We start from the raw sequence: 24439 nt of genomic DNA on the forward strand, positions 1-24439 counted from the left end.
CCCAGCCACCCCCTGCATCCCTGCTGGATGCCTCTGCCTTCTGCTGGGGAAGGGGAAGCTGCAGGGTCACTGGCAGAGTTTTCTCCCTGGCGTGAGCATGGCCAACACCTCTGGAAGCAGAAGAGGGCTCCCCCAGCTGCTTCTCCTCTTCTTCGGACCGTCCTCAGGGAATCGGGGCTCCCTGGGGAGCAGCCCTGTTGCTATCGACACCCTGAGAGCATCCCTGCCCTCCCCACCATCTGCTGCCTGCCCTGGGGCATCACCTGCGGGAGGAGCGCGGGTCTCACACAGGATATGAACTTTTGGGGTGGGATCTGCTCCCTGGGACATCCCGGCCAGCCTGGGGGACACCAAACAGGCAGGAAGCACCAACAGCTTCTAAAAAAGACCTTTATTCCTGCGGCTGGCGGGAATTAAAGGGAGCCCGGGCCAGGGGAGCAGCTTGCAGCCGCTCTCCAGGATTACTGCTCAGCCGAGCTGAGGGATTGATCTCCCCCTGAACCTCCCCACGCCCGCTCTGATCCGCTCCCCTCCTCGCTGGGTCCGAGCCGGGGAACAGCAGCGGGGCACAGCCTGGAGAGGGAAGGGAAAGCAGGGAAAAAGGAAGGGAGATGCCAGCCAAAGCCGGGAAGGGCTTTTCTGAGGAGCAGATGGGGGCAGGCGGCGAGATGCGCTTGATTCCGTGAGTGGGTTTTGGGTTTTATTCCTTTATTTTTTATTTTATTTTATTTATTTATTTATTTATTTTTTTTTTTGGGCAGAGACGTTTCCCAATTAGCCCAATCAGGCTGGAGATCCTAGGTGTCAGTAGTGAGTAGGAGCGAGGGAAGGCACCGGAGGAGCAGGAATCCAGGCAGCCGGAGTTGCAGCCGTGGGAGAGCGGCGGCGGCGGCGCTGGCAGCCCCGGGAGGCGGCCGCGCTCCCCTCCCCGTCCCCATCCCTTTCCCCATCCCCTGCAAACTTTAGGACGACGAAAAGCGCCTTGGGGGATCCCCTCCAGAGACAACCTGCGCTCCTCCGCCTCCTCCCCTCTCCCAGAGGTGGGTGGGCTGGAGAAAGGAGGAGCAACCGGCCACTCTCTCTGCAAAGCTAAAAAAAAAAAATAGGAAAGAAAGAGAAAAAGGATAGAAAGGGATTTTTATTATCGCTTTAGTATTTTATTTATTATTTTTTATTACTCCTCCCCGGTGCATTGGGCTGCTGCTGCCACAGCACTTCTACACCTCTCCGGCTATTTTTTTTTTTTTTAATTTTTTTTTTTTTTTTTTTTTTTTCGGAAAGGGGTGTGTGCCTGTGCGTGTGCCTGTGTTTGCAAAAGAGCCTGGGTGTCCAAGCCGGCTCCGCAGCCACCATTGGAGAGGAGGGCTGGGGAGGAAGGGCTGGCTGGCGAGACAGCCGCAGTGCGAGCCCTCCCCGGCGGGCGGGAGGCCGCGGAGCCGGGCATGGCCCCGTAGCGCATCCCCTGCCTGCATCCCCCTGCCCGCACCCCGCCTGCAGCTCCGCTGCCCGGCTCCCCCCACTCCTGGCTGATTTAGAGGCGGGGGGGGGGAAGGGCTGGGGGAGGGAGGGAGGGAGGGAGGGGAGGGTTGATTTGGGGGGGAGTGAAAACTGGAGCTGCGTTTTCCCCCCCCATTCTCAGCCCCCCCCCCGGCTCTGGGCGAGCCAGACACGGTTTGCCCAGTGCAGAGAGAGGGGCTCCGTGTTCCGCCTCCGTGGAGTATTTGGGATTGGAGAGACACACGCGCGCACACACACACGCACACAGAGACCATCTGCAGTGTCAATGCGGCGCCTGCTCTGAAGACTGAAGTGGGGGGAAAGGAGAGGAGAGAAAAATTATATATATATATATAAATATATATATATACACACCAAAACCCACCCAAAGCAAGCGAGGAGCGTTCCCAGGTAAGGAGCCCCCCGCCCCGCCCGGGCAGCGGGGGCTGCGGGAGGATGCCCCGGAGGATGCCCCGGAGGATGCCCCGGGAGGGCCGGCGGGGATGCAGCGGTACCTGCCCTCCACACCTGGGGGGGCTCTGGGAGGCGCCCCCGCCGCTGCTCCCCACCCCTGGGTCCTGGGAAGGGGGTCTGGGATGGAGGGCAGGGACCCCCACGGACAGCGGGCTGAGCCGGGGGCTTCGGGCACGGCCCCTCCGCCCCTCCCGGCCCGGCTTGGGAGGATGCTGGGCGGGAGGGCGCAGCGGGGAGCCCCCCTTCTCCACATCCCCAGCGCGGAGGGGACGCGGAGCCCGGTGTCCCCCTTTCCCGGTCCCCGATGGCTTTTTCCCCATGCACAAGGCTCAACTTTTCTCCCCGGAGGTAGCGGCTCTAGCGGCGCAGCCCGTCCCTCATCACCCTCGGCATCCCTCGGCTGCGGATTTTCCTCCTCTCGGGGGGTATTTTCCCCCTTCCCTGCCCCAGAGCTCTCCTCGGGCGAGGGGCTGGTGGCATTTGCAAACTTTTCCTGCTGCCGGTGAGGTTGCAGCTGGACGGGGCTGGAGGCAGAGCTCTATTCCCGGGGAGGATAAAACCTCCCGGGTGACCGATGGATGGGGACAGGGGCCACCCCCGGTGGTGAACACCTAAGAGGGAAGGGTAGACCCCCGCCGCTTCCCTTCCTGCAAGGTGCCGGAGAGTTTTCCTGCCCAAATCCCGGCTGCGGAGTCAGCGCTGCTAAAGCTCTCCCTCCTTTCCCTCGGTGCATGTGTGTGCTGCAACCGAAACCTGCGTATTGATGCTCTGCGTTTATCAGACATATGCCCTTAAATGATGTAGACCGGGAGAAGTGATCTAAACACCGAGCCGCACGTTGTTTTGGTGGAAATCTAATACTCCGGCAGCAGCTGAGTTCCTCCCAGATAAACAAACCCGCTTGCTCAGCCCCAGCAGGGCTGTTTGGGTTTGTAGCGGCTGCATGTGGCTGCTCCATCCCCAGCCCGGAGGAAATCCTTCTCCCGGGGCTCCATCTGCTCCGCGAGCCGTGCCGGGGAGGGATGCGCCCTTCGCGGCGCTGGATGCGGGGGTAGCACCCGCAGGGCTCGCCCTGGTGGGAAGGACCAGGTGGAACGAGTGTGGCTCCGCACCTCTCCCGTAAAACTTCCACACCCCGCGCTGCTTCCAGCCCTGTCGCCGGGCAGCCGTGCCCGAGAGCTCCTGGAAACGCACCTGGTTGTCCAGGGCTTCCCTCCGCTGCCGGGAGGAGAGGTTTTGGGGAAAAGCGAGTGGGGTCTGACGCTCCCCAGGTCTTGGGGTGAGCGGTGCAGAGGGAAGGTTTGCACCGGGACCCCCAGACTGCCGGGGGATGCTCTCGTTCCGCGGGAACAATGACGGTGCCGGAGGATTTTTACAGCCGATGCAACTGCTCGCAGCCCTCCAGGGACTTATCTTGAGCTTGTACCAGTCCTACACAAATATTTTGGAAGGCGGAAAGCGTGCTAACTTATTTCCTTTACCTGCCCTGTGTTTCACCCGGGTCTTGTTTGTGGAAATCCACAAGCGGGCAGGACCAGGGGGGCACGGGGGGCGCGGGCTTTGCCGTCTCTGTGATTTTAATTACGGCGTGTGCCTCCCTGTGTGGGATTAGGTGCTTCCTCTCCCCGCCTAAGCCGCTGGCTGGAGGTGCAGGGGATGCGAGCAGCGTTTTGTTTGTGCTTTCTTTGCCGGGGGAGGTGCGTGTTTGTTTGTTTGTTGGTTTGTTTGTTTGTGTGTGGGGGGGGATCCTTCGCTAGAGCCGGGCTCCAAGCGGTGCAACAGATGTGTGTCAGGTTTGAACACGCAATCCCAGCCCCGGCACGAAAACCTGAGGTTTTCTTCCCTCCCCTGGCCAGACCCACCCTCCACGGGGGTGTCTCCTTCCCGAAAGGACCAGTCCAAGGCTTTTTTTTTCTCTGTCCCATCCCAAGTGTGCGGCGCTCGGCGGTGTCGATACCGTGCGAAATAAATAAATGACAGCCGCACGATCTAAGTGTTGTTTATGTCCAAGACGGGTGTTTTAGAGCCCGGGCTGATGATCAATCACGGTGCTGTAGGGAAGCATTCTCTTGACGATCGGAACTGCCTCGCAGGCACCGAGGGCTGGTGTTCAATGTGCTCAGCCCGGCTGGGGAGGGACTCTGCAAACCCAGAGGGAGATGCTGAACTTCTCCGCAGGGAGAGGGAATATTTGAGCTTTTCCTCACGGATCCACCTGCCAGCATCCCTCCCCGCAGCGCAGAGAGCCCTGTCTGTGCTCGGCAGCCTGTGCATGAGGCAAAACCAAGGGCTGAGCAGAGGCTGGAGGGCGGCTGAGCTGCGCTGCCGGGAAGGCAGGAGCCGTCTCTGGCAGCCCCATCCCGGGGGGCTCTGGCTTGCTGGAACCGCTTTCATATCAATTCCTCTACTTTCGCAGGCTGAGGAGGGGGAGGAGAGATGCCGGCGCCCCTTTTGTGTTGCATCTTTTTTCCTTTTACTGAATCGCTTTGTCTCTGCCTCCCGATGTCCTCGATGCCGAGCGGTTGCGGTAAAACCAAGCTCCCTCTCGCCGTGCCGGGCTTGGATTGGTGTGAAGAGCCTGGCAAGGTCTTACGATGCTCGGGATGTGCTGAGGGTTAACGCCGTGTGGGAATCGGTTTCTTGCTTGGAAGGGAACCCTGAGAAGCTCCAGAAGGATGCTGGCGCTGTGGGCTCCTGCTCCACGCTGGGATCTGACCTGGGGAGGGTGCCAGAGGTGGGGCTGCTGAGTTTTGGAGTTAGCAGTGCCGGAGTTTGGGGCTTGGCACTGCCCATATGTGCTTTGGAGCAGGATAGCATGGTGACCTGCAAATCATTTGGCTCCTCTTGACATGGTTATTATTTATAACCCCTCTAAAGTGGGGTCCCCACATAGCTGAGACCCCAAAGTCTCATGTCCTGCGCATGAATCCATCTCCCCACCCAGGGATGCGTTTTGGACTGGGACTGTTCCCCCTAGTAAAGCTTGACTCTCTTACAAAAATCATCTGTGGAACCTTTTTGGCTCCCTGAAAGGCTTCAGAGGGCTCTTTCTTATTCCTTCCTTCTGGCTTGCAAGACTCAGGGAAGGGACAGCAGCGCTCCAGGCGCCCAAGGCAACGAGACTTCCCGTCTGTGCAGAGAGTCTGGGCGGCCACTGCCTTTCTGCAGGGCATCAGTGATGAGCGTGCTTCCCTGCGTGACTGCCTTCCTGTGAACAGTGCTTTATATCCCTCAGCTTTGAGCTCTCAAGGAGCCTGTGACAAAAAGAAGAAGAAGAAGAAAAAATTACATAGTGCTGCCCACATGTTTTTCACTCAGGCTGTGAATGGCTTTAAAACATAACCATCTACTCCATTCCCGTGGTGTGGGTTGGGAAACTGAGGCACGGGGCTTTGAAACATAACCATTTACTCAATTCCCATGGTATGGATGGGGAAACTGAGGCACAAGGAGGCAAAAAGCTCAGTCCACATTTGTTGATGAGGGATTCTCACTCACTGGCCTGAAATGCAAACTGAGCCCCAAGTGGTGATGAGAGCAGGGAGTGGTGCCCTGCCCTGGAGCCTGTGCTTCAACAGCCAAGGGCAGCCCTTGGGCAGAACAGGACATTTTCAGGACTGAACTTTTTTTCCAGTTAAAATGGCAAATGGGAGCTTTGAAATGAGAAAGTATCATAGAATCATGGAATTACAGAACAGTTTGGGTTGGAAGGGACCTTAAAGATCATCCAGTTCCAATGCCTTGCCATGGGCAGAGACAACCAAGCATTTTGGGTTAGAGAACGGGCCTGGGAGCAGCTGTGCCTTCACGAACCTCAGTCCCAGTGCCTTTAAAATTTGCTGCAAAATGTTTTTAATCACCTTTGGGAATGGAGGCATCATGGCAAAAATGATTTGCTGAGATCCCTACAGCCTGTGTGACGATTTCCTGTATCTGGCTTTCTCCCTTGGGGGATTTTTCACTCATCCCAAAGAACAGTCTGGGTTTTTTTTTTGGTTCATGAGCTCTGCAGGTTTTCCTCATCCTTAAGCAGTCGCACCTTGAAAGGGGCTGAGCAGACACCCAGGTAAGAGGTGCCAACTCTGCGTCCCCTGCCTCAGGGCCCAGGGTCATGTGGCACCTGTCCTGAGCCCTTTCCTTGGTAAAAACCCCTCTGTGAGCACTTAGAGATGCTCTGAAGGCCTTGAACAGGCACCTTTGGTTTGAAAACCCAGTGACCACTTCATTTCAGACACCTGTAGCCCGTCAGCTCCAGCTGCTGTGGACACACTCCCTTCCAGGGTGATTCCTGGAGCCATGGAGCCTGGAGCCAGTACAATATTCCCAGCTCTTCCCACCTCAAATACTAATGTTTGTAGAAGACACCGACTTCTCAGAGCCTGAAGACCTGAGAGAGAGCAGTGACTGGGTTCAAACCCCCACCTCACTATGCAGGTGGCTTTGACCTCACCTGGAGAGGAATCACTAGAGAGGGAGAGGTCATTAGCAGACTGTGATTTGCTTTTACCCCAGGCTTTGCCCCTGAGAGTTTCCCCCCTTTAAAAAAGTGTTTTTTAAATCCTTCACGTGATGAAACAGAAATCCAGACCCAAAAGTCTAGTGGCTGAGATTCCCAGGCTTCTTTTGTGTGGGGATAAATAAAACGTCCTGCTGAGCGTGGCTGGATTTGCACTTGTGAGCCAAAAGGGACATGTTGCACCTCTGATTATCCTGCTTTTCATGCCTGATCTCTGAGTTTCCTTCCATCCCTGTTATCCACACCCTGATCTGCTGGGCCTTTCCCACCCAGCCATTGGCAATACATTGATGGCATTTGACTGGCACTTGAATTTGCCAGGACCAATGTGTGGCTCTAATGCAGATAATACAGGTTAGATTTCCATTACAGGCATTTGCATGATCTATACCCACACATTTTCCCCTTCTCTGCTCTCCTGCAAGGGCCAGAGGGATAAATCTTCATCCTGGGTGAACCCTCACAGCCAAATGCACGTAAATGTTTGTGAAATGTTTGTGAAATAACGACCTCTGTGTTATTTCTCCTGGAGCTTAAAACACTCCACGAGGGAGGAAAGGTGAGGCTGGCCAAAGTGTTTTATTCCCAGTAGTGTTTTCCTGGGAAATAGTGAGGTGATGCTGGACTGGTGACCGCCTGTAGATGGTTATTTATTTATATTTATTTATATATTTGTTGTTTTTTTCTGAATGAGGAAGCCCTGACGCTCATTCATGCCGAGCCTCACTGGGGAGCGTCTGGGCGTTCCACCGTTTGGTGGCTTGAGTTGAGAGTTATAGGGAGCAGGGGGATGAATTAGCAGTAAATCACAGCCTGGATGGCTTCGTCCTCAGCACTGACAAGGTTTAAATTAAAAATATCTTGCCGGGATGAGGCACTCGTAAGTCAAGCGCCGGTGTTGTGTCAGTCTGGGCTCGGCGGCGTGAGCTCAGCCCCTGTGGAGCAGGAAGCACAAGGACCCGCTATTGATTCCCAGCTGAACTGGGAGATTGCCACTTTGTTTCTCCTATCAAATATTCTTTCCTTCCTTTCCTTTTCACCTCTTTCCCCGCCTGAAGGGAGGATGGTCACGCCGGGAAGTTGGGAGAAGCTTTGCGGATTCGCTGCACGTGCGGGTGGCCCTGTTTGACTTGGTTAGAGCATATTTGATTGTGAAAAGGGATTTATTTGTTTTTTGTGACAGGGGATTTGTCTATAATGTAGTGCTGGAAAGAAAACTCATTTAGAGACTAAGGAGGTGTATCCTGTTACAATTGCCTATTGATGGAATAGCAAGTGCTTGGTGTGCTACACAGCTTCATTTTACTTTAGGGAAACTTACCCTGGGCTGCCAAAGGGAGGCTTGGATTTGATGGAGAGCTGTCCCACGGCCCTCAGCGTGTTCCTTGGCTTCTTGTTTCCCCATCTATCAAGTGGGGGAGGTGTCTTAGAGTTGGCTGCCCCTTCAGCCACCACCTAATGCTGGTTTTGCTCTAATGACCATTAAACATTACTCACTTTTTTGTAAAATCAGTAAAACCAGGGAGGCCTTGTTGGGAACTCACTCACCAGCCTCAGGAATTCTTCATGTCCATGGATAATAATAATAATAATAATAATAATCCTCACTAATGAGGATTGTCCCACCCCTGGGCAGTGTCACCTTCTGCTGCTGGCTGGGAAGAGGCTTCCAGAGGTGCTGAGGAACAGGAGGTTCCATATTCAAGGCAAAAGCTCTGCCCCACAGCCCTGCCAGGAAGAGGAGCTGGGAATACAACCACACCAATTGTGGGGCTAATCAAAGGCTTGGCATTTTCTTTACTAGGGAAGAAAAACCCCTGCCCAAACCCTGCGCCCAAATTAGGGTGGGCATGAGTTCCTTAGAAGTTTTTGGGCTGTTTTGGGAAACTCCTTCTATTTGTCAGGGTTTTGGTGCAAATTTCTGGGTCTTGCTAAAGCAGAGCAGACATGTGGAGTTTTGTAAGCTGTTCTCCTGAGACATGTAAGTGTTGGAGGGTGGGTATTTGCATGGATAATTTCTGGTATTTCCTCCTTCTGATTGTGCCTCATTTTTTGCACTCTGCCCTTCACGGTGTCCTCCTGGCTGGACAGAGGGGCTGTCCCGTCTCCTTTCCTTCCAGCCACCCTGGATCCCAGGATAGATTTGGGGGGTTGCAATGACCTCGATACCTGATGCTTTTGAGACTTCATACCCCCATCCCTCCTTGGATCCCAGGACTGATTTGGGGGATTGCAGTGACATCAGTGCCTGGTGCTTTTGAGACTTCCTACCCCCATCGCCACTTGGATCCCTGACTACTCCTCTCCACATCATCCAGACAGCTTCCCCAGGCAGGCCAGTGCTCAGGGACAACCTGGAGGGTGTCTTCCTGCTCTCAGTCCCATCTGTGCCACCACTGAAGCCACCTCTGCGAGGGCAGTTGCCTCCTCACCCTGAAGACGGCAGGATGAGCTCCGAGTTCTCCTGCGCCGAGCTGCTATGGTGATGAGTTGCTATAGAAACACATAGTTAGCATTATTATTTATTATTGAAAGGTGCCTCTTTTCATCCCTTAAAAGCAGGGTTGTGCCCAGAAGACCCCAGTGCTGGGTGTGGGACACTGCCCACCCTGTCCATGTGGGATGGGGGGGTTAAGCTTCCCGGGAATCCAGGTTTATCCATGCTGGAGGCAGGGAACCGTGCTGTGCTGGCCCAGCAGGCTGATCTGGTTAAACAAATCCCCCCAGTATGTTCCCGTCACAGGTCCCTTCCTCCGTCAGATCCCTCCTTTGGAGGGGGATTTGAGCGGGGAGTTTTGTTCTAATGAGCTTACTTATTTCCAAACTGGTAAACGCATGTCACTGTTTGGGGCGGAGGGCTGGCGCCGAGTTCTGTGGTGACATGTCTGTTCATCCAGCACAAATGCTGCAGTCACAGAACCTTGGAGGCATCGCCTGGCAAATACCTGCTCTGATCTCTGCTGCTCCTCGTTGTTTGCTGGAGTCCCTCGCTGTCTGCAAGCCCAGCCCGCTGTGTTGGGAGAGAGGGAAGCTCCTCCGATGATCCTGTCTGGGGGTTCTGCTCTGCTGAGCTCCTCTGGGCACCCAGCCCCACTCAGGGCATTGCCCTGCCTGCCCTCACCATCCCTTGCCTGCTGCTGTGTGTGGGAACCGTCCTGCTTTGGGGGGTTCTTGCTCCCCAGGAACGGGAGCAGGGGGTGGGAGCAGGTTTCCTCTGCGGGCTGGGTGCTGAGCAATGCTCTGGCTGGGAGTCTGGCCAGCACTTCCATTGGTTTTGGGAATGCTCAGCAGGTGCAAGGGGGATGTGAAGGGGTCTCCTGCCTGCAGCCACTGGGTTCACAGCTTCCCCTGGAAGCTGGAAGTGCTGCAGAGGTGGCTCTTCAAGGAAACCTCCCTCCTTCCCTCCTGCTATCCTTCACACCCTGGCAGCCCTGAGGATGCCGTAGTGGCTGCAGAGGGGTGGCTGGGTGGGGACAGGAGGATGGAGGGATGTCCAGGGGCACTGGGAGGACTGGGGCTGCTTTCCCTCTCTGGCTGGGGCAGGGGAGGGCTTGGCTTGGCTCACAGCAGGGATTAGCTGTGCAGTTCTTTCTTCTTCCCTGGAAATTGCCTACTGGAAAGAAAAAATAGGGAAAAGGAAAGAAAAAAGGAAAACAACACAGCTTTTCTGGATGCTGAATGAACAACTGGGAGGTAAAAGTTTCAGGGCTGGTTGGAGCAGCTGCAGGGGTGGCTCAGCCCCTCCTCTCATGCCCTGCACAGGTGCTGCAGGTGCAGGGCTGGGCCCACCTGCAGGTGCTCCCCTGGGAGATGGGGTGGGGAGGGATGCAGGAATGGCTGGACCAGTGCAGGATGCTGAGGGTATGCAGAGACTTGGGCTTGGGGAAATCTCTGCTGCTGCTTGCAGGGTGAGTTCCCTGAATTCTTCTGGGTCTCCACCTTCAGCAGCCTTTGAGGAAACAAAAGGAGGTTCTTTAAAGCACCTCCTCAGGCAGGAATGAAACACCTTCCTTTGCAGAGCCGTCTCACTGCTTGAAGTCATTCCCTTTGGGCTTTGCATTTCCCTTCTCGGAAGCTCTGCTCCCTGCAGGGAGGAGAAAAAAAATTCCTAGGGTGCAGGAGCAGGGCTGAGGGGGATGGGGAACCTTCCTGGAAAGTGGGATGGAAATGGAGGAATGGATAAAGGGGTGCAGTGTAGGGGCCTAGGAGTGAATGCTGACCCCTCACTGTACCAGAGACCCCTGTAACCCCTCGTGTAGGGTCACATCCAGCCTGTCTGGGTTATGGGGGTGGTTGGGAGCATTCTGTGGGGTGGGAGGTGCTCCTGCACATCCTGCATGTGCCAACCCCTGCTCCTGGTGAGGGGAGGCCACCAGAGTGGGGCCTCTGTGAAAGGAGGGGAGCTGGCTGTGGGAAATGAGAGCTGGCTGTGTCCTGGTTGGCTCACCCTTGTCCATGTGGGTCTGGAGGGTTTGGGCTTGGCTTCTACCACCCCTCATTTTTCCACTCTGAGCTCCAAGTCATGGAATGGATTTGGGACCAATTTGGGAGTCTCTGTGGATCCCACCAGCCCTGGGACCATCCAGTCTCAGGTTTGTCTCCAAAAACCCACTGAGGGTAGAATCAGTTTGGCCACCTTTGCATCCTCTGGCTTTCCCTTCCTGGTCTCCAAGGTCACTCCCAGAGATCAGGAGCTGCTCACCTGGGCCAGGCAAGGGCAGGAGGCACCTTGGAGCTGCACCCTGTGCCTGGGTGAGGGATGCAGAAGGGTGAGCCATGGCAGGAGCTGGTTACTTCAACCAGCACCTCTTAGAGCCACTCAGGAGGGATTTTTTTCCTCCTTTATGAAGGAGTTGCTGCCCTTGCCTGCCTGAAGCAAGGCAAACAGCTCAAGGGAATGCCTCTGAATGAAAGCAGCAACTTTTAGGACAAATTTCTCTGCATAATGTCTCAAAGAAAGCAAGGAGAGGAAACGGTAAGCGGGCCTAATTAGGTAAGTATTCCCCATTAGGAAGGGGAAGGAGCTATCAAGTCGATTTCCATTTCCTTCTTATTTTACATGCCTGATTTTTCCGCCTCTCCAGGAGGCGGTGTGTGAAGTAGGTCTCTCCTTAGCTTGGAGAAGTAAATAATCAGGACACGATGCGCTCCTGAAGCTCTTCCCGAAGCTTTCCAAATCTGGACTAAGCTGAGGATTTTTAGCATCTTCACCAGCCTTCCAGGAGCTTCCCAGATCCTTGAGACCTGGCAAGAACTTATTTCCCCTTCCCTGCTGGAGAACCAAGATGGGCAGCAGGACTTGCATATTCCAGATGTCTTCTGCAGATGTTTCTCCCCGTTCCACCTATTCTGCATGGAATTTCTTGTCTCCTGGTTGCTTCCCAGTGTAGACCTGGCTGTGAGCACATGGAGGTGCCTGGCTGCACGGGGAAATGTGATTGGGACGAGCCCCTACAGCACCACCCAAGCCCAGCGTGTCCCCATGTCCTCCTGGCCGTGTTTTACCCCCGAGTACCCAAAGTTGCTCTCCTGGCTGTGCTCTCTGCTGCCTCTTAGAACAACACATTGCAGCGTGGGCTGCAATTATGGAGCCATCAACGGGTTCTTGTGACACATTTTGGCGAGCATGGGGAGGCTTTGTGCACCAGCCTGCGAGGGAAGCTCTCTCCTCCCCCTGCTCCAGAGTCTGTAAGTGGTGTTATTAAAGGCTGTCGGGAGCTGCTGTCATTGGCACAGTCAATGGCTGACACAAGGCAGCCCTCAGACTTTGACTCATCACACACACACACACACTTTGCAATGCATGAGCCACGAAAAAAGCCCATTTCTCACCAGCATCACCCTTTCCCCAGCTGGCTGGGCCCTTTTCTGCATTCATTTCAGAGAGGAACTCTTGATTGTCCTGCAGTGTAAGGAGGGGATTGGAGTTGCATCGTGCTGCCTGCACGCTCCCAGCTCTCTCATTATCTTTTGCTGGAAGTTGTGATGCTTTTTTCCCTAAATACAACTCCATGCACCCATATATATATAGATCTATGTGTGTGTGTGTGTGTATGTTTTATACATATACATAAAATACACATTTATATGCACATTGCTACACACAAATGCAAACTACACATGCTTTGGAAATGCCAATCTGTTCACCCTGCACTTTTCGCAGATCACTGCCAATTTTCCCTCACAGTTCAGGAAAGGTTTTGCAGGTCCAGATTTTTGGAGAAGGAAGAGCAGCCTTGCTGCAATAGCTGGAGTTAGGAGGGATTTAGGCAAACAAAAAACAGTTTTCCTTTTTCCTCCAGCATCCCTTGATCAGATGCTGCTGACAGAGAGATGTTTTCCAGCTTGTAGGGAGGAGAGAGAAGAAAGAAAAGAGTTTGAGGTTTTTCCTCCACTGCAGAACTGGGAATAATTAAAGCAATTTTGGACAAATCTTTGTGTCTGGGAATGTGCTCCAGTTGAGCTTGGCTGCCTTAGTGCTTTTCAGAAGGTGCTGGTCCAGGTCCTGCTGGTGCAAAGGAACCTCTGAGGGGCTCTCAGGGGTAGGGGATGATCGTGCAGCAATTCTCACCCTTCCCAGTGCCTCGGCTGGGCCCTGGCCACGAGCTCTCAAGTGGGGCAGCACGAGGTGCCACGAGCCTGGAGAAGGTCCCAAGCAGCTCAGAGCTCTGTGAAAATCTGCTTTTCTGCTTTCCAGTCCTTGGCTGTGGATGGGCACGTGCAGACGTCTCCCTGATCCTGCTGCTTGATGCACAGGGGTCTTTGAGCCACAAACTGCCTTGCTGGCTGCTTGCCTGCTCTGCCTCCCCTCCTTCTGGGTATTTATGTGTGGGAGGATAATCCCGAGGCTTCTCCAACACCTGCAGAAGGGAAAAGTGACAGCGAGATGCTTGAAGCCTTTTCACTGGGTGATTTGGTTTCACTCGGTCGTTGTCTCCTCTCCTGCCTTGCTTCTCCCTCCCCGGGAGGACAGGCAGCACAATCAGCTTTGTTTTATAACAAGCAGAAAGGTCTCCAGGTGCAGGGTTGTGCTTGCCTGTCTCTCCTCCGCTGCTCTCTGCCAGTGGGTGACTCTTTTTGCCACCCATAATTAGCCTCTCCCAAGGCCTGGCTGCTGCTGGGCTCGGGCAGAAGGTTTTACAGCCACTGCCTCTTCTCAAACACAGGGGAAAAATAATCCCTTCCTCAGCTCAAGGAGAAGGTTTTAAGCTGGTTCCTGCTGCTGCTGAGGCAGGGTGGCTGCAGGAGGGGCCCAAGGCAGGCCCTGGCCATGCTGGGATGGGGTGGGATGGAGGATGTGTGTGTCAGGCTCCCCACGCAGAGGAAGGAATCAAATATCTGCCCTGTCTCAAATGCCATGCTGGGCTCCTCTGGGACAGAGCTATTGGTGAGGAGGAAGCTGACCTTCTCCTGTGTTTATGAACTCAATCTCTGGTTCTCTTTGGGTTTGATTCCCCCCTGCCCCACTCCTGTTACAGATTGCAATACTCCATTTCAAAGGAAATAACATTTTCTTCTTTCTCTTCTTTGCTGGGATTTTTTTTTATTTATTTTTTTTTTTAATGCTGCTCAAGATGAACAGGATTTCTTCCCCTCAGCTTTCCATGTTCTATCCTTGACTTGTCACGCTGGAAGTGGATGTTGCTTGCCCATGTTTTTGGGGGATATTCCCCTGTTACAGCTGCTAAGGGTGAACAAATTCTCTTGGAGCTGGGAAAAGACATAATTACTTTAGTAGTCAGACTCCAGCAAGTTTGAGAATTAAAAACTCTCCTCATTTCCCTCAATGCCACATGGATCTGTCCTTCTTCCTCCTGGCTGAGTTATCTCCAGCCTGCCCTGGCACAGCTTTTGCTGCAAATCCTTTCCTGCAAGGGCTGGTCTTGAGCATCTTTAGAGCAACAAGTCCTTTGGAGCCCCATTTCCTTTTCCTTCCACTTCTACCTGTGGAGAGCAGAATTCTGGAAGCTCAAGAGCTCTGTCTCTCCTGAGCACAGGTCCCTTGGAGATATTTGAAGGCACTTTGCTGAAGTTCGAAGGTGACTTTCAAAAACCTTGGCCATTGCATTCATGTATATATATATATATATATATATATATATATATAATATCTGTTCTCTCTTCCCTCCTGTTTTCTTTCTCTGTCAGGAATCCAGCTGTGCAACATGTGGCACTTGTAGGGCTTGGAAGGCAGGAAGATCAAGCAAACAAAGCTTTCAGCAAGAAGAGATAAATTTCCAGAACAAATTCAAGCCACGTAGGCCCAGTCTGTTTTAGTTTTAAAGCCCTGCTGGTAGTGATGTGTGGGAGCTGTAGATATAAAGCCAGGGAGAAAAGAAGAGTTTATTTGTATTATTTCTGGCACCTTGGTAGAAAGAAAACCCCAGTTCTGAGTTCATGGGGCTTGGCACAATGTTTGTCTGCATGGTCTGGAGCAGGAAGCTGCCTGTTGAGCTCTGCCTCCGTGCATGGCTTGGAGGCAGAGGAGAAAAGGGAATTATCTGCCCTGACTGCTGTAACTGGAAGAGGAAAGTGCCGGATTTGTGGGGGTGTGTGGGATGCAGATGGCCCCAGAGGAGAAATGTCTTGTTATTAATAAGCCACTGAATTGCGATAGCAATTTTACACCTGTGCACGCCGCTGCGGTTTTTATCTCGGCGCTCTGGCAGGAGCACAGCTGGGAGCTGTGGGGATTTCCTATTTCCTGCACAGACAGAGGACAGGCCAGGGTTTGGGTGCAGAGCTCTGACCATGGACTGGCTGCAGGGGTTTGGTCCTGAGCTCCTGAGGGTGTTTGCTGACACTGACCTGGCAGGTGCTGCTGTCCCAGAGCATCTCAGAATGGTTTGGGCCAGAAGGGATCTTAGAATTTTAGTTCCAGCCTCTGTCAGGGATCCCTTCAGGGAGCCCAGGGTGCTCCATGCTCCATCCAACCTGGCCTTGGACACTCCCAGGGACCCAGGGGCAGCCACAGCTTCTCTGGACACCCTGTGCCAGGGCCTCACCACCCCACAGGGAAGAATTTCTTCCAAATGTCCAATGTAAACCAGCCCTCTATCAATTTAAAGCTATTCTACCTTGTCCTGGCTCCTTTTTTTTCCTAAAAAAACCCTCCTTTTTTTTTTTTTTTTTTTCTATTTACTGCTGTATATTTTCTTCACTAAGGTAAAAAATATAAATAAGACCAGAAGCGGCCATTGGGTGCACTCCCCAGCTCTGCCCTAAAAAGCACAACAGCCCCCAGCACAAAACACTGCTCTTTTCAGCCTAATGCCACCACTAACAACCCAGACTTCATTTCCACCCCCTCTTTCCTTCTGCCTTTTTTCCTCTAGTCCAAGCTGAAGCATTACAGGCTCTAACTCTTGAGTCAAGGCTAAAATTCAGCCCAGCCTCCTGCCTGAGTGCTGCCTCATGTCATTCAAATCCACCTGCAGCCAGTCCCAAGCTATGTCCCAGGCACACAGGAGCCAGGACAGGGCCCTGTGTGCTCCAGCCCTGCACCTGGGGCCCCGGGGAGGTGGAGCTCAGGTGATGCTCTCCAGGAGCAGGGAGGATGCTCCTGCCTTGTGTCCCAACAGCTGTGCCGCATCCCCAAGGGGAAAGGTGCATGGGCTCAGGTTTACAGCTTTTCACACTGTTTGAGGCACTCCAGGTGTGGCTGTGGGGTCCTGTGAGGTGAGGGAAGAGAGCAGCAGGGCCTGTTTTGGGGAGAGTGGAGAGGTGGAGGCAGTGGCAGGTGAGGCTTAGGGGCAGGAGTGCCCATTGGTACAGTACTTGTGGGCTTTGCTCTTTTAGCACCTGGGCATCTGCTTAACAGTGTTTCCCCAGGTCTTAAAACCTGTGTTATCGAGGCCCCCATTTCCTCTGAGCAGGATTTTATGAACAGAGGTGACCTTTGCACGCCCCCCACATTAAAAACACCTCTTGTCTCAGCCACAGGTGTCCTTATCCTGTGTGAGCAGAGATGAACAAAGCAGATGGTGTTTGGATCTGGATTAAATTAGAGTTTTGCGTGCAGCTGGCTCAGCAAACAAATAACTTTCTTCTGGGTAGCACAACCCAGATCTCAGACCTCTCAGTGCAAACTGAAGTGTCCTTTGCAGCCTGCCCGGCTCACGCGCCCCTTCCTGCTGCTGGCTCTCTGCGTAACACCTGTCCTAACACAGCTAATGCTTTCTGATGATGGATCTGCAATTATGAGGCTGTGCAAACAGCTAAAACAATTGCATCACCCTCCCTGTGGCTGCTCTGGGGTGATTTGTGGAGCTGCTGATAGCGCTAGGCACGATTCGTGCGGATGAAGGGTCAGGTCCGTGAAGTGCAGGGCACCTGCAGCTTCCATCTGTGTCTGAGTGGACCAGGGGAGATATTTATGGGAGGAAAAGTGGAGATTTTGCCCTTTGCAGGTGTGTTCTGCAGCAGCAGCAAGCTGCCCACGTGGAGTAGAACGTGCTGGCAGTGTCTCCTCTCAAGGCTGGTCAGTGTGGAGGAGCACAGGGATAAACTGCAGAAAGATTTAGCAGCAGAGTAGCAGTAAAGTGCTCCTCCCTTCCTCTCCCCAGCCTCCCAGGCTGGGTGCCAGCAGCAGGACTCTGCTGTATCATTTCAGGACATGCTGGATGCATCCCTGCATCCCACAGCTGAGCAGGGTGACCACTGAACTATTTAAAGTCTCTCTCCAACGCCGACACTCGGGTGTGTAATGCAAATTCTGCTGATGCTGGTAAAGTGCTGGAGCAGGGAATGGCTTTAGGACTGAGGGGAATTTGTCACTGTGAGCACTTTTGGGTGTGTGTCCCTCAAACATGCACCAAAGGAGAGAAGAATAGAGAAAATCAGAGGTGAAGGGAGTTCCCCTGGTGCTGCATGCGTGTCTCTGCAAAATAAAAGTTGTTGCTGAGGCACTGAGCTGGGAATTCAACACGAGGGGTGAAGATTTGTCTCTGCTTTGCAGACTCTGTGTGACCTTGGGCAAGTCATAGAATCACAGACTGGTTTGGATTGAAGGGACCTTAAAGATAATTTTGGGCAAGGACACCTTCTACTAGCCCAGGGTCAAGTTATTCTCCTCCTCTGCTGATAAAGCCCAAGTGTTGTCTGATCCATCCTAGGAGCACTGGAAAAGGCAAAACTTTTCCTTGCAATATTTGTGCTATTAGATGCTCCACTTGGTCAAATTTAGACAGACTTTTAGCCACAAGGGAAGGAGTATCTCGATTTTTTCTTCCTGCCCCAAAGCGTGCCACCTTTTCAGTGAGGCAGCAGGAAGAATCTAGCTGAGGTCAAATATAGGAAAAAAAATAATAAAAAAAAAAGTTAAAATCTGTAACTTGCAAAAACTTTTCCCCTAATTTAGTTCTCAGCATTGCCCAAGTCATTCTGAATGCAACTTTCCACGGCACTGGTAGCCTGAGGCAGACACCAAGCTCAGGAAATTGTCCCCTGAGTGGTTCAGGTCTGTCAAAGTAATGAGAACCTTAAAAGTGAGCCTGGGCACAGAACATGTCAGACAACCTGAGCTGTAGGTGTTGCTGCTAAAGCTCACTGCAATTATGCATGCACACAGTGTCCTGCACGGGAACTGCATCATTTTGGTGCAAAAATGGATGTGTGTGTCCAGGGTGGAGTCGTGTATCTCCCTGCAAACGTGATCTGTGTGTGTACATCAGCTCCTTTCTAATCTGCTTGTTAACAGACAGAGCATGTGAGTATCTCCTCACCCATGTGAGCACTGTTCTGCCTCCTGCCTGCCTCTGATCCTGGCCATAGGTGTCCTGGCCAGCCCAGCAGCAGCTCAAGACTCTCAGGAATGGTTTGGGATTAGTTATCCTGCAGCAACAGCCGGGCTGGCCTCTAAGAATAACTTTCCATTGGCCTTTGGATGTGTTGGCAGTAGCTGGGCTGCAAACTCACTGGAAGAGAAAATTAACAGCAAATTAATTATACTTTATCCACATTTTTCTTTCTGGAAGAGGAAGTTGAGTTTTGCTGCTGATTCTCTGCTTTTGTGGTCTTCCTGTGTCACCCGTAAATTGGGACATCACGGGGCTGTGGTGGGATGGATGTCAGACTGCTTTTTATTTTTCCTCTTCCCTTGAAATGCTCCAAAAGCTGCAGCTTATCAGAGCTTGTGTCCACAGTGCCTCATTACAGCTCTCAGCACAAAGAGTCCTTCCCCAGTGCTGCTGCTGGGCTGGAAATTGGGTCTCAGCTGGAAGTCTCTGCTTGGGCAAACGTGGGGCTCTCCCTCATCTCTCCTGCCTTTTGGCTCAGGGTCAGCTCAGCTGCCCTTCAGCCTGCTCAAAACATCCAAGTCAAGTGGGGACAGAAGCCTTTTTGACCAAAATGCTCTGAGGGGAAGTGTCTGAAGAGGACACATCTTGTTTGGTCTGATCTTGGGTGCTTCTTCTCGGGGAGCATCTTGCTCTGAATGCAGCAGCTGCACTGCCCTGGTTCATTTTGAACATCACAAAAAGTACTGTTATGCCAGAATGGTTAAAAATTATAAACAATTGCAATGCAGTTTTTATGGTATTTCTTAGGGAAAGCCAAGAAAAGCGTGCAGGAGATTAATATTAGTTTAAAAATGTCTATTTGGTGCTGTATTATTTTTAAAGAAGAGATCATGCTCTGTAGGAATCTCATATCTACAGAAGATACCTGGCATTTGGGACTGATGAGCTTCAGAGCAGAACTATGGACCTTTTATCCCTCTGGCACCCCTTCAAGTGCTCTTTCCAAGTCCTTGGAGGCAGCAGGAATAGACTCCTTCAGCTGACACGTGCAAGTTCTGAATGACCAGATTGGGACCTAATTGCCCTGGGTGCTAGAGGAAGATGAAAAAAGATTCACCTGACCCCATCTGACCTGCTCGAGGACTGCAAGACAGGGGGCAGGTGGTGGAAGAGCTGTCACGAAGAAGGCAGAGTGATAAAATGAGCAACACATGTCTGCCCAGGAGGTTCAGGGTGCCTAAAAACCCACCCAGAAGCGTTTAGGAATTTGGTCAGAGATAGGAAATGTGCAGAGCAAGTGAAACAAGGAGATGTCTCAAAGTTTCTTTTTCAGAATCTCCAGTCAATATCAAAATTCTGCTAATGGTTGCAGTAAAGTGCAGCTTTTTTTTAGGGCTGGGAGAGCAAATGCCAGTCAGCACTGCTGCTTCCCAGGGGTGTGTTGGATTGGAGATCTGGCTGGGATTTGGGATGGCCCAGCCATCCCTGTTTTATGAGGATCATCTGCTCCCTTTAGCCACTTGCAGGAGAAGCAGAGGGTGAAGAATTTGCTGTGTCAGATCTTTTCCCTGGCCCCATCCAGAGCTGGTGGCTGCTGCTCCAAAAGGGGCTGGATACCTGCCATAAATGAAAGGAGGAAATTTTATGCTGAGTAAAGCACAAAGAGAGACTCTGTTCTCGCCTCTGCTGCAAAGCCTGCATCACTGAAGAGAAATTATCACACCTCTGACTCTTCCCTCCCAGCAATACAGCACTGCTAACAGCATTTTCTTTATGTTCCCACTCCTGCTGTGTGTCCAGCCTATTTCCCGTGAGGTTTGGTGCAGTTGCAGGATTGATGGCCCTTCCCTCGGGGATCCTGGCTCTCCAGGAGCACACAGCTGTGCCCTGCATTAATCCCATTGGCCTGGCCACTTGTAAACTCTTCATTTGGGAGAAGTTCCCATTTGAAGCGCTGGTTGCTGGTCAGTGGTGCCCATCTGGTTTGCAGAGTGCCTGATCCTGTGCAGCAAATCCACTGCTCTGCATCCCTCTGCAGCTTTATTTCCAAACCTTATTCCCCATCCTGGCATTGAGCAACCAGGTCTATGGAAGGTGTCCCTGCCCATGGCAGGGGGATGGAACTGGATGGTCTTTTAGGTTCATACCAACCCAGACCATTCTGGGATTCCAGATCCTGGTATCATCTCTGATTTTCCCAGCCCTGTTGCTTTTACTTTTTCCCTCAGACCACTCTGCTCCAGCTGTGTTTTGAATATATAACAAAATCTCAGACTTTGAAGGCTGGGGATTCTCTGCTGGCTTCTTTGCCAGTGCTTTCCCCACCTCCAAACACAGATCTCAGTGCTCCCACAACCAGCTGATCAAGGTTTTGTTTCTTTCCTTGAAGCCCCGTGTTTTATCTCCCGGAGATCTGCAGAGTGCAGTAGCCAGTGGCCACAAAGCCCCTGTGAATGTGGAGTGACGCTCCCTGCCAGCCTTTCAGGAGGCAGCTGAAGAACAGTGAGATTTGGCTCCTGGTGGATACACACAGTGTGAATTGTGAGGCTTCAGCCTGAGAGAGAGGACTGGAGTCTCACAGATCTTCCCGAAATTGCCAGGCAGGGGGAAACATCCACCTGCTGCCATCCAGAGCAACATAAACTCTGCTGAAAACACCTTCAGCCAGCAAGGAAACCAAACAGCTGCTTGGGGGCAGCTCATGGGGACAGCTGGGTCACAGACCCTTCCTTGCTGTGTTAGGGCTCCCACCTGAACCAGACCCAGCAAATTTAAATTTCTTTTGGGTTTTTTCAAGAGCCCCCAAAGCCTCGAAGGGAATGTGTGAGTATAAGCTGAGCTTCTGAGGAAGGAAATGCCATTTTCCTCAAGGCTGTCCTAAAATGCTGGGATGGATAGACGAGCTGGGGAGACCTGCTGGGATGAAACCCAGTTCATTTTCTTTTCAATATTCATCACTCCTTTAGGGGCAGAGGCTGTGTTTATTCCTCTTCATGTCTAGAGCTCATCAGGGTCTCCTTCCCAGTGAATTGCTGTCCTGGTTTCCACTGATATAAAGTTAATTTTCTTCCTGGGATGGCGTGTTTTTGATTTGGCATGAGAATCGTGGTGATAACACACTGATGGTTTTAGTTGCTGCTAAGTAGGGTTTAAACCAACTCCAGGACTTTTCAGCTTCTCATGCCCTGACAGGGAGAAGGCTGAAGGTGCACCAGGAATTGGGACACAGCTGACACAAACTGACCAAAGGAATATTCCATAACATTTTAATTTTTTGGCCAATCTGGCACTGCCAACCCTGTGAGAGCTGCACCTCAGTGAAACACAACAGAGAAACTCTTTGTGCTGGGGAGAGCAGAGTGCCAGCACTGTGTGATGGCTTTCCTGGGAACAGGAATAAGACTTTGAGACAGAAATCAACCTGACACTCTGGCTTTTGGCAATATTTCCCTTTTCTCAGTGCCCTGGACCTCTATGACCTCACACACACAAAGTGGGACCAGCCAATTTAGGCACTGCTGTGACATGGTTTGCTTGAAATCAGTGACCTTGTGTGCTCTTGCTACAACAGTTTGTTTGTTGGGGGATTTTTTTATGTCCCCAGCTACTGTGATAAGGAATTATTTTCATAGATTTGTCCTCAGGATACTTTCAGGAGGCTGGGAAATATTGTTACCTGTGCCACATAATTGAAAGGTTGGGTCCCTTCCAGTTCAGGATGTTCCATGATTCCATAACACCCAGCCTTGTCTGCTCCAGAAAAGAGAGTTTAACTCCGGTCTTTGGATTTGTAGCATATTTCCATGACCTCAAAACTCCATTCTTGTTTCTGTGATGCTGAATATTTGTATTCCTTCACTTGAGTCTCTGTAGCAAATTCCTGGAGGAGCTGAGAAATTATTACAAACCTCTCTGCTCTCCCTTCCAAGCACAGAGGAGCACAGCTCTGACCTGCTTTTGCTGGTAGAAAACCAAGTTTGAAATGCAGGCAGAAGTGACATCCACATGCAGTTTTATCAACTGGGAAGAGCTGGGAAAAAAAGGAAGCAAGTCCCACTCATGGCATGTGTTAATCCCATAATTTAATACTCTTCTGGCACAGACACAGGCAACAAGGTGATGGGCAGCATCTGAGGGCCTGAGAGGAATAATCTGTGTGATGAGGGAAGGCTGTGTTGTCCCTCTGTATCATAATTCCCTTGCAAACAAACCATCCTGAAATTAATCTCTTTATTTGGGACAAGCAGCAGCTTGTGCAGGGATCTGTTCTTTTTGGTGAGCTCCAAAGTAAAGCTGCTCTGGTGTGGGGTGTCCCCAAAGTGAGACTTGCCTTCAGCTTGGACAGGTTGTAAGTTCAGGGAGAAAGGATTTAGCCAAAGTTAGAATCCGCTCTTTGTTGGGGAAGCTGTTGACAATGTCACTCTATGGGTTTTCTTGCCATGTTGGCTCCCAGAGAAAAGCTTTTATCCATGGTAATCAGGGTTTATTAAAGGAAACCATGAAAAAAAGTCTTTAGATGAGATTAAAGGGATTGTGTAGCTGCACTTGGTGCTGAATCGCTCCGTGCTGGCTCCGGCGCTGGGCGTCTGCCTCGTCAGCATCTCTGCCCGGCCTCCTGCATCCCGGGAATGAATAGCCTGAGTGCAGGAAAAGCAAACACAGGAGTGTGCTGCCTGATTAGCTGGGCTTCATTAACCACCCTGGCACTGCCCAGGAGCCCTGGGTGCTCCTGGCTTCCTCCCAGCCAGGTGGGGAACTCACCCTGTCCGTCCTCCGGGGCTCTGGGGTGGTGCCAGACCCACTGTCCACGAGGATGTGCTGAGTTTTCCCTCCCTCCCAGAGCTGTTTTTCAGCTCATTTTGGTTGTATTCAAGGCCTTAACATGTATTTTTGCTCTGAGCTGGGCTCAGAGTGGGATTGCTTCTATGACTTTCTGTATCCAGGCTCTTCCTGCTGACTTTGTGCTGGCCCTGCTGCCACGTGTGGCCGTGGCAGGGGACCTGCTGCTGAGGCTGTGTCTAACACCTTTGGTGGCAGGAGAGCTGTGTGTGTGTGAGGGAAATGCTGCTGTCTCACGTTCAGCCAGTGATGTGCTCCTTTCAGGAGCTGTCCCTGGAGTGGGGTGGGTTTGTCCCAGACTCCGGTACAGGGACGTGACCATGGATTTTGTGAGGCTGTCAATCAAAACTCAGCTCTCCCAGCTCTCTCTTTCCCCTCTCCCTGTACACTTCCTCCCGAGTCCTCCCCTCTCTCTCAACTCACAGATCAGTCCTTTGTGTTCTCTTTATTCCTGATTTATTCCTACTTCCTCAGGCATAACTCATCCTTGACTTTGTCCCCTTGGATGCTGCGGCACTGTGAGGATGTATTCATCATTCCCATCTAATAATCAGAGTTTTGGAATTTTGGAATGTTTCTTCCTCTGAGACTCTTTGGCATCCAAACTTTTCTTGTCCAGAACCCCATGCATTTACCACAGAGTTTCATGTTCTGGAGTCTTGGGATTGTGTCCTGGAGATCCCTGAGTAGAACCAAACTGCAACCCTCAACTCTGTGGTCCCAAACCTTTGCTGGAAATGCTCAGTGACAGCAAAAATGTGACCAGACTGTGGGGTAGCCCCCTAAGGTGCTGTTCTCCAGGAGGAAACCAGTACTTTAACCAAACTCTGGGAATTCAAGGCATCTTCTGGGGAATGTGCTATGTGCAAGCCAAAAAGTTGCGATTCCACTGGCAAGACAGTGGTGTGACACCTCCTGTGGGTGCTGACCCTGAGACCTCCCTCTACCATGGATGGGATCCTGTCTGGGACAGCTGGATTTGCTCTGTGACCTTCCCAGGGACCTTGGATGTGCTGATGGAGAGGCTGCTGTGGCAGGAGCCACGTTGAGGGATGATCTGGCCTCACACAGGAGCCCTGTGTGGTGGCTCACAGCATCACTGCTGGCCACATCCCCAGTGGAAAAGGCAGTTTGGGTTTATTTTGGAAACAGCCAGCTCAGAGCCTAACTCCAGCTCTTGCTGGCTCTGGCCTTTTGTTTATTTGCTTTGTTTCTAGAATATAATTACTCTCTGCATGCCCATGGCACTGTATTATTGCCTTCCCAGCTGCTGTGATTCCTGCCATCCAGACATAGGCAAAAAAACGCCTTCCACAACCCCCTTCTCCTTGGTGCATCCTCTGAGGGGTTGTACCAACCCTGCTCTATTCTGCAG

At 52.1% G+C, this 24439-nt stretch overlaps 2 protein-coding genes across 5 annotated transcripts in view; one reads left to right on the forward strand and one right to left on the reverse strand.

The window, feature by feature from the left end:
* Positions 1-391: 391 nt before the first annotated feature.
* Positions 392-2486, reverse strand: LOC131591563 (proline-rich protein HaeIII subfamily 1-like). The gene is made up of 3 exons (XM_058862377.1): positions 1883-2486; positions 835-1089; positions 392-573 (listed from the first exon to the last, which is right to left on the reverse strand). Exons 1-3 carry the CDS (start codon positions 2289-2291, stop codon positions 392-394), a joined length of 846 nt encoding a protein of 281 aa, XP_058718360.1. The 5' UTR covers positions 2292-2486.
* Positions 1641-24439, forward strand: part of LOC131591803 (plexin-A4-like) — a 417581-nt gene continuing 394782 nt past the window's right edge. For all 4 annotated transcript variants that reach the window (XM_058862866.1, XM_058862867.1, XM_058862869.1 and 1 more), the window contains exon 1: positions 1641-1908. The gene's annotated coding sequence lies outside the window, so the exon portion shown is untranslated. The remainder of the gene's footprint in view (positions 1909-24439) is intronic.

The sequence above is a fragment of the Poecile atricapillus genome, chromosome W (genome assembly GCF_030490865.1).
Source record: "Poecile atricapillus isolate bPoeAtr1 chromosome W, bPoeAtr1.hap1, whole genome shotgun sequence".
NCBI lineage: Eukaryota > Metazoa > Chordata > Aves > Passeriformes > Paridae > Poecile > Poecile atricapillus.

What these genes read in the sequence shown, in the direction of transcription:
- LOC131591563 (XM_058862377.1), bottom strand. Translation starts at nt 2,291, where the DNA reads ATGGGGAAAAAGCCATCGGGGACCGGGAAAGGGGGACACCGGGCTCCG. An exon ending in ACGCTCCTCGCTTGCTTTGG is followed by an intron (nt 1,090 to 1,882) that starts GTGGGTTTTGGT and finishes TTTTTTTTTTAG; the next exon opens with CTTTGCAGAGAGAGTGGCCG. An exon ending in CCTGGATTCCTGCTCCTCCG is followed by an intron (nt 574 to 834) that starts GTGCCTTCCCTC and finishes TTCCCTCTCCAG; the next exon opens with GCTGTGCCCCGCTGCTGTTC.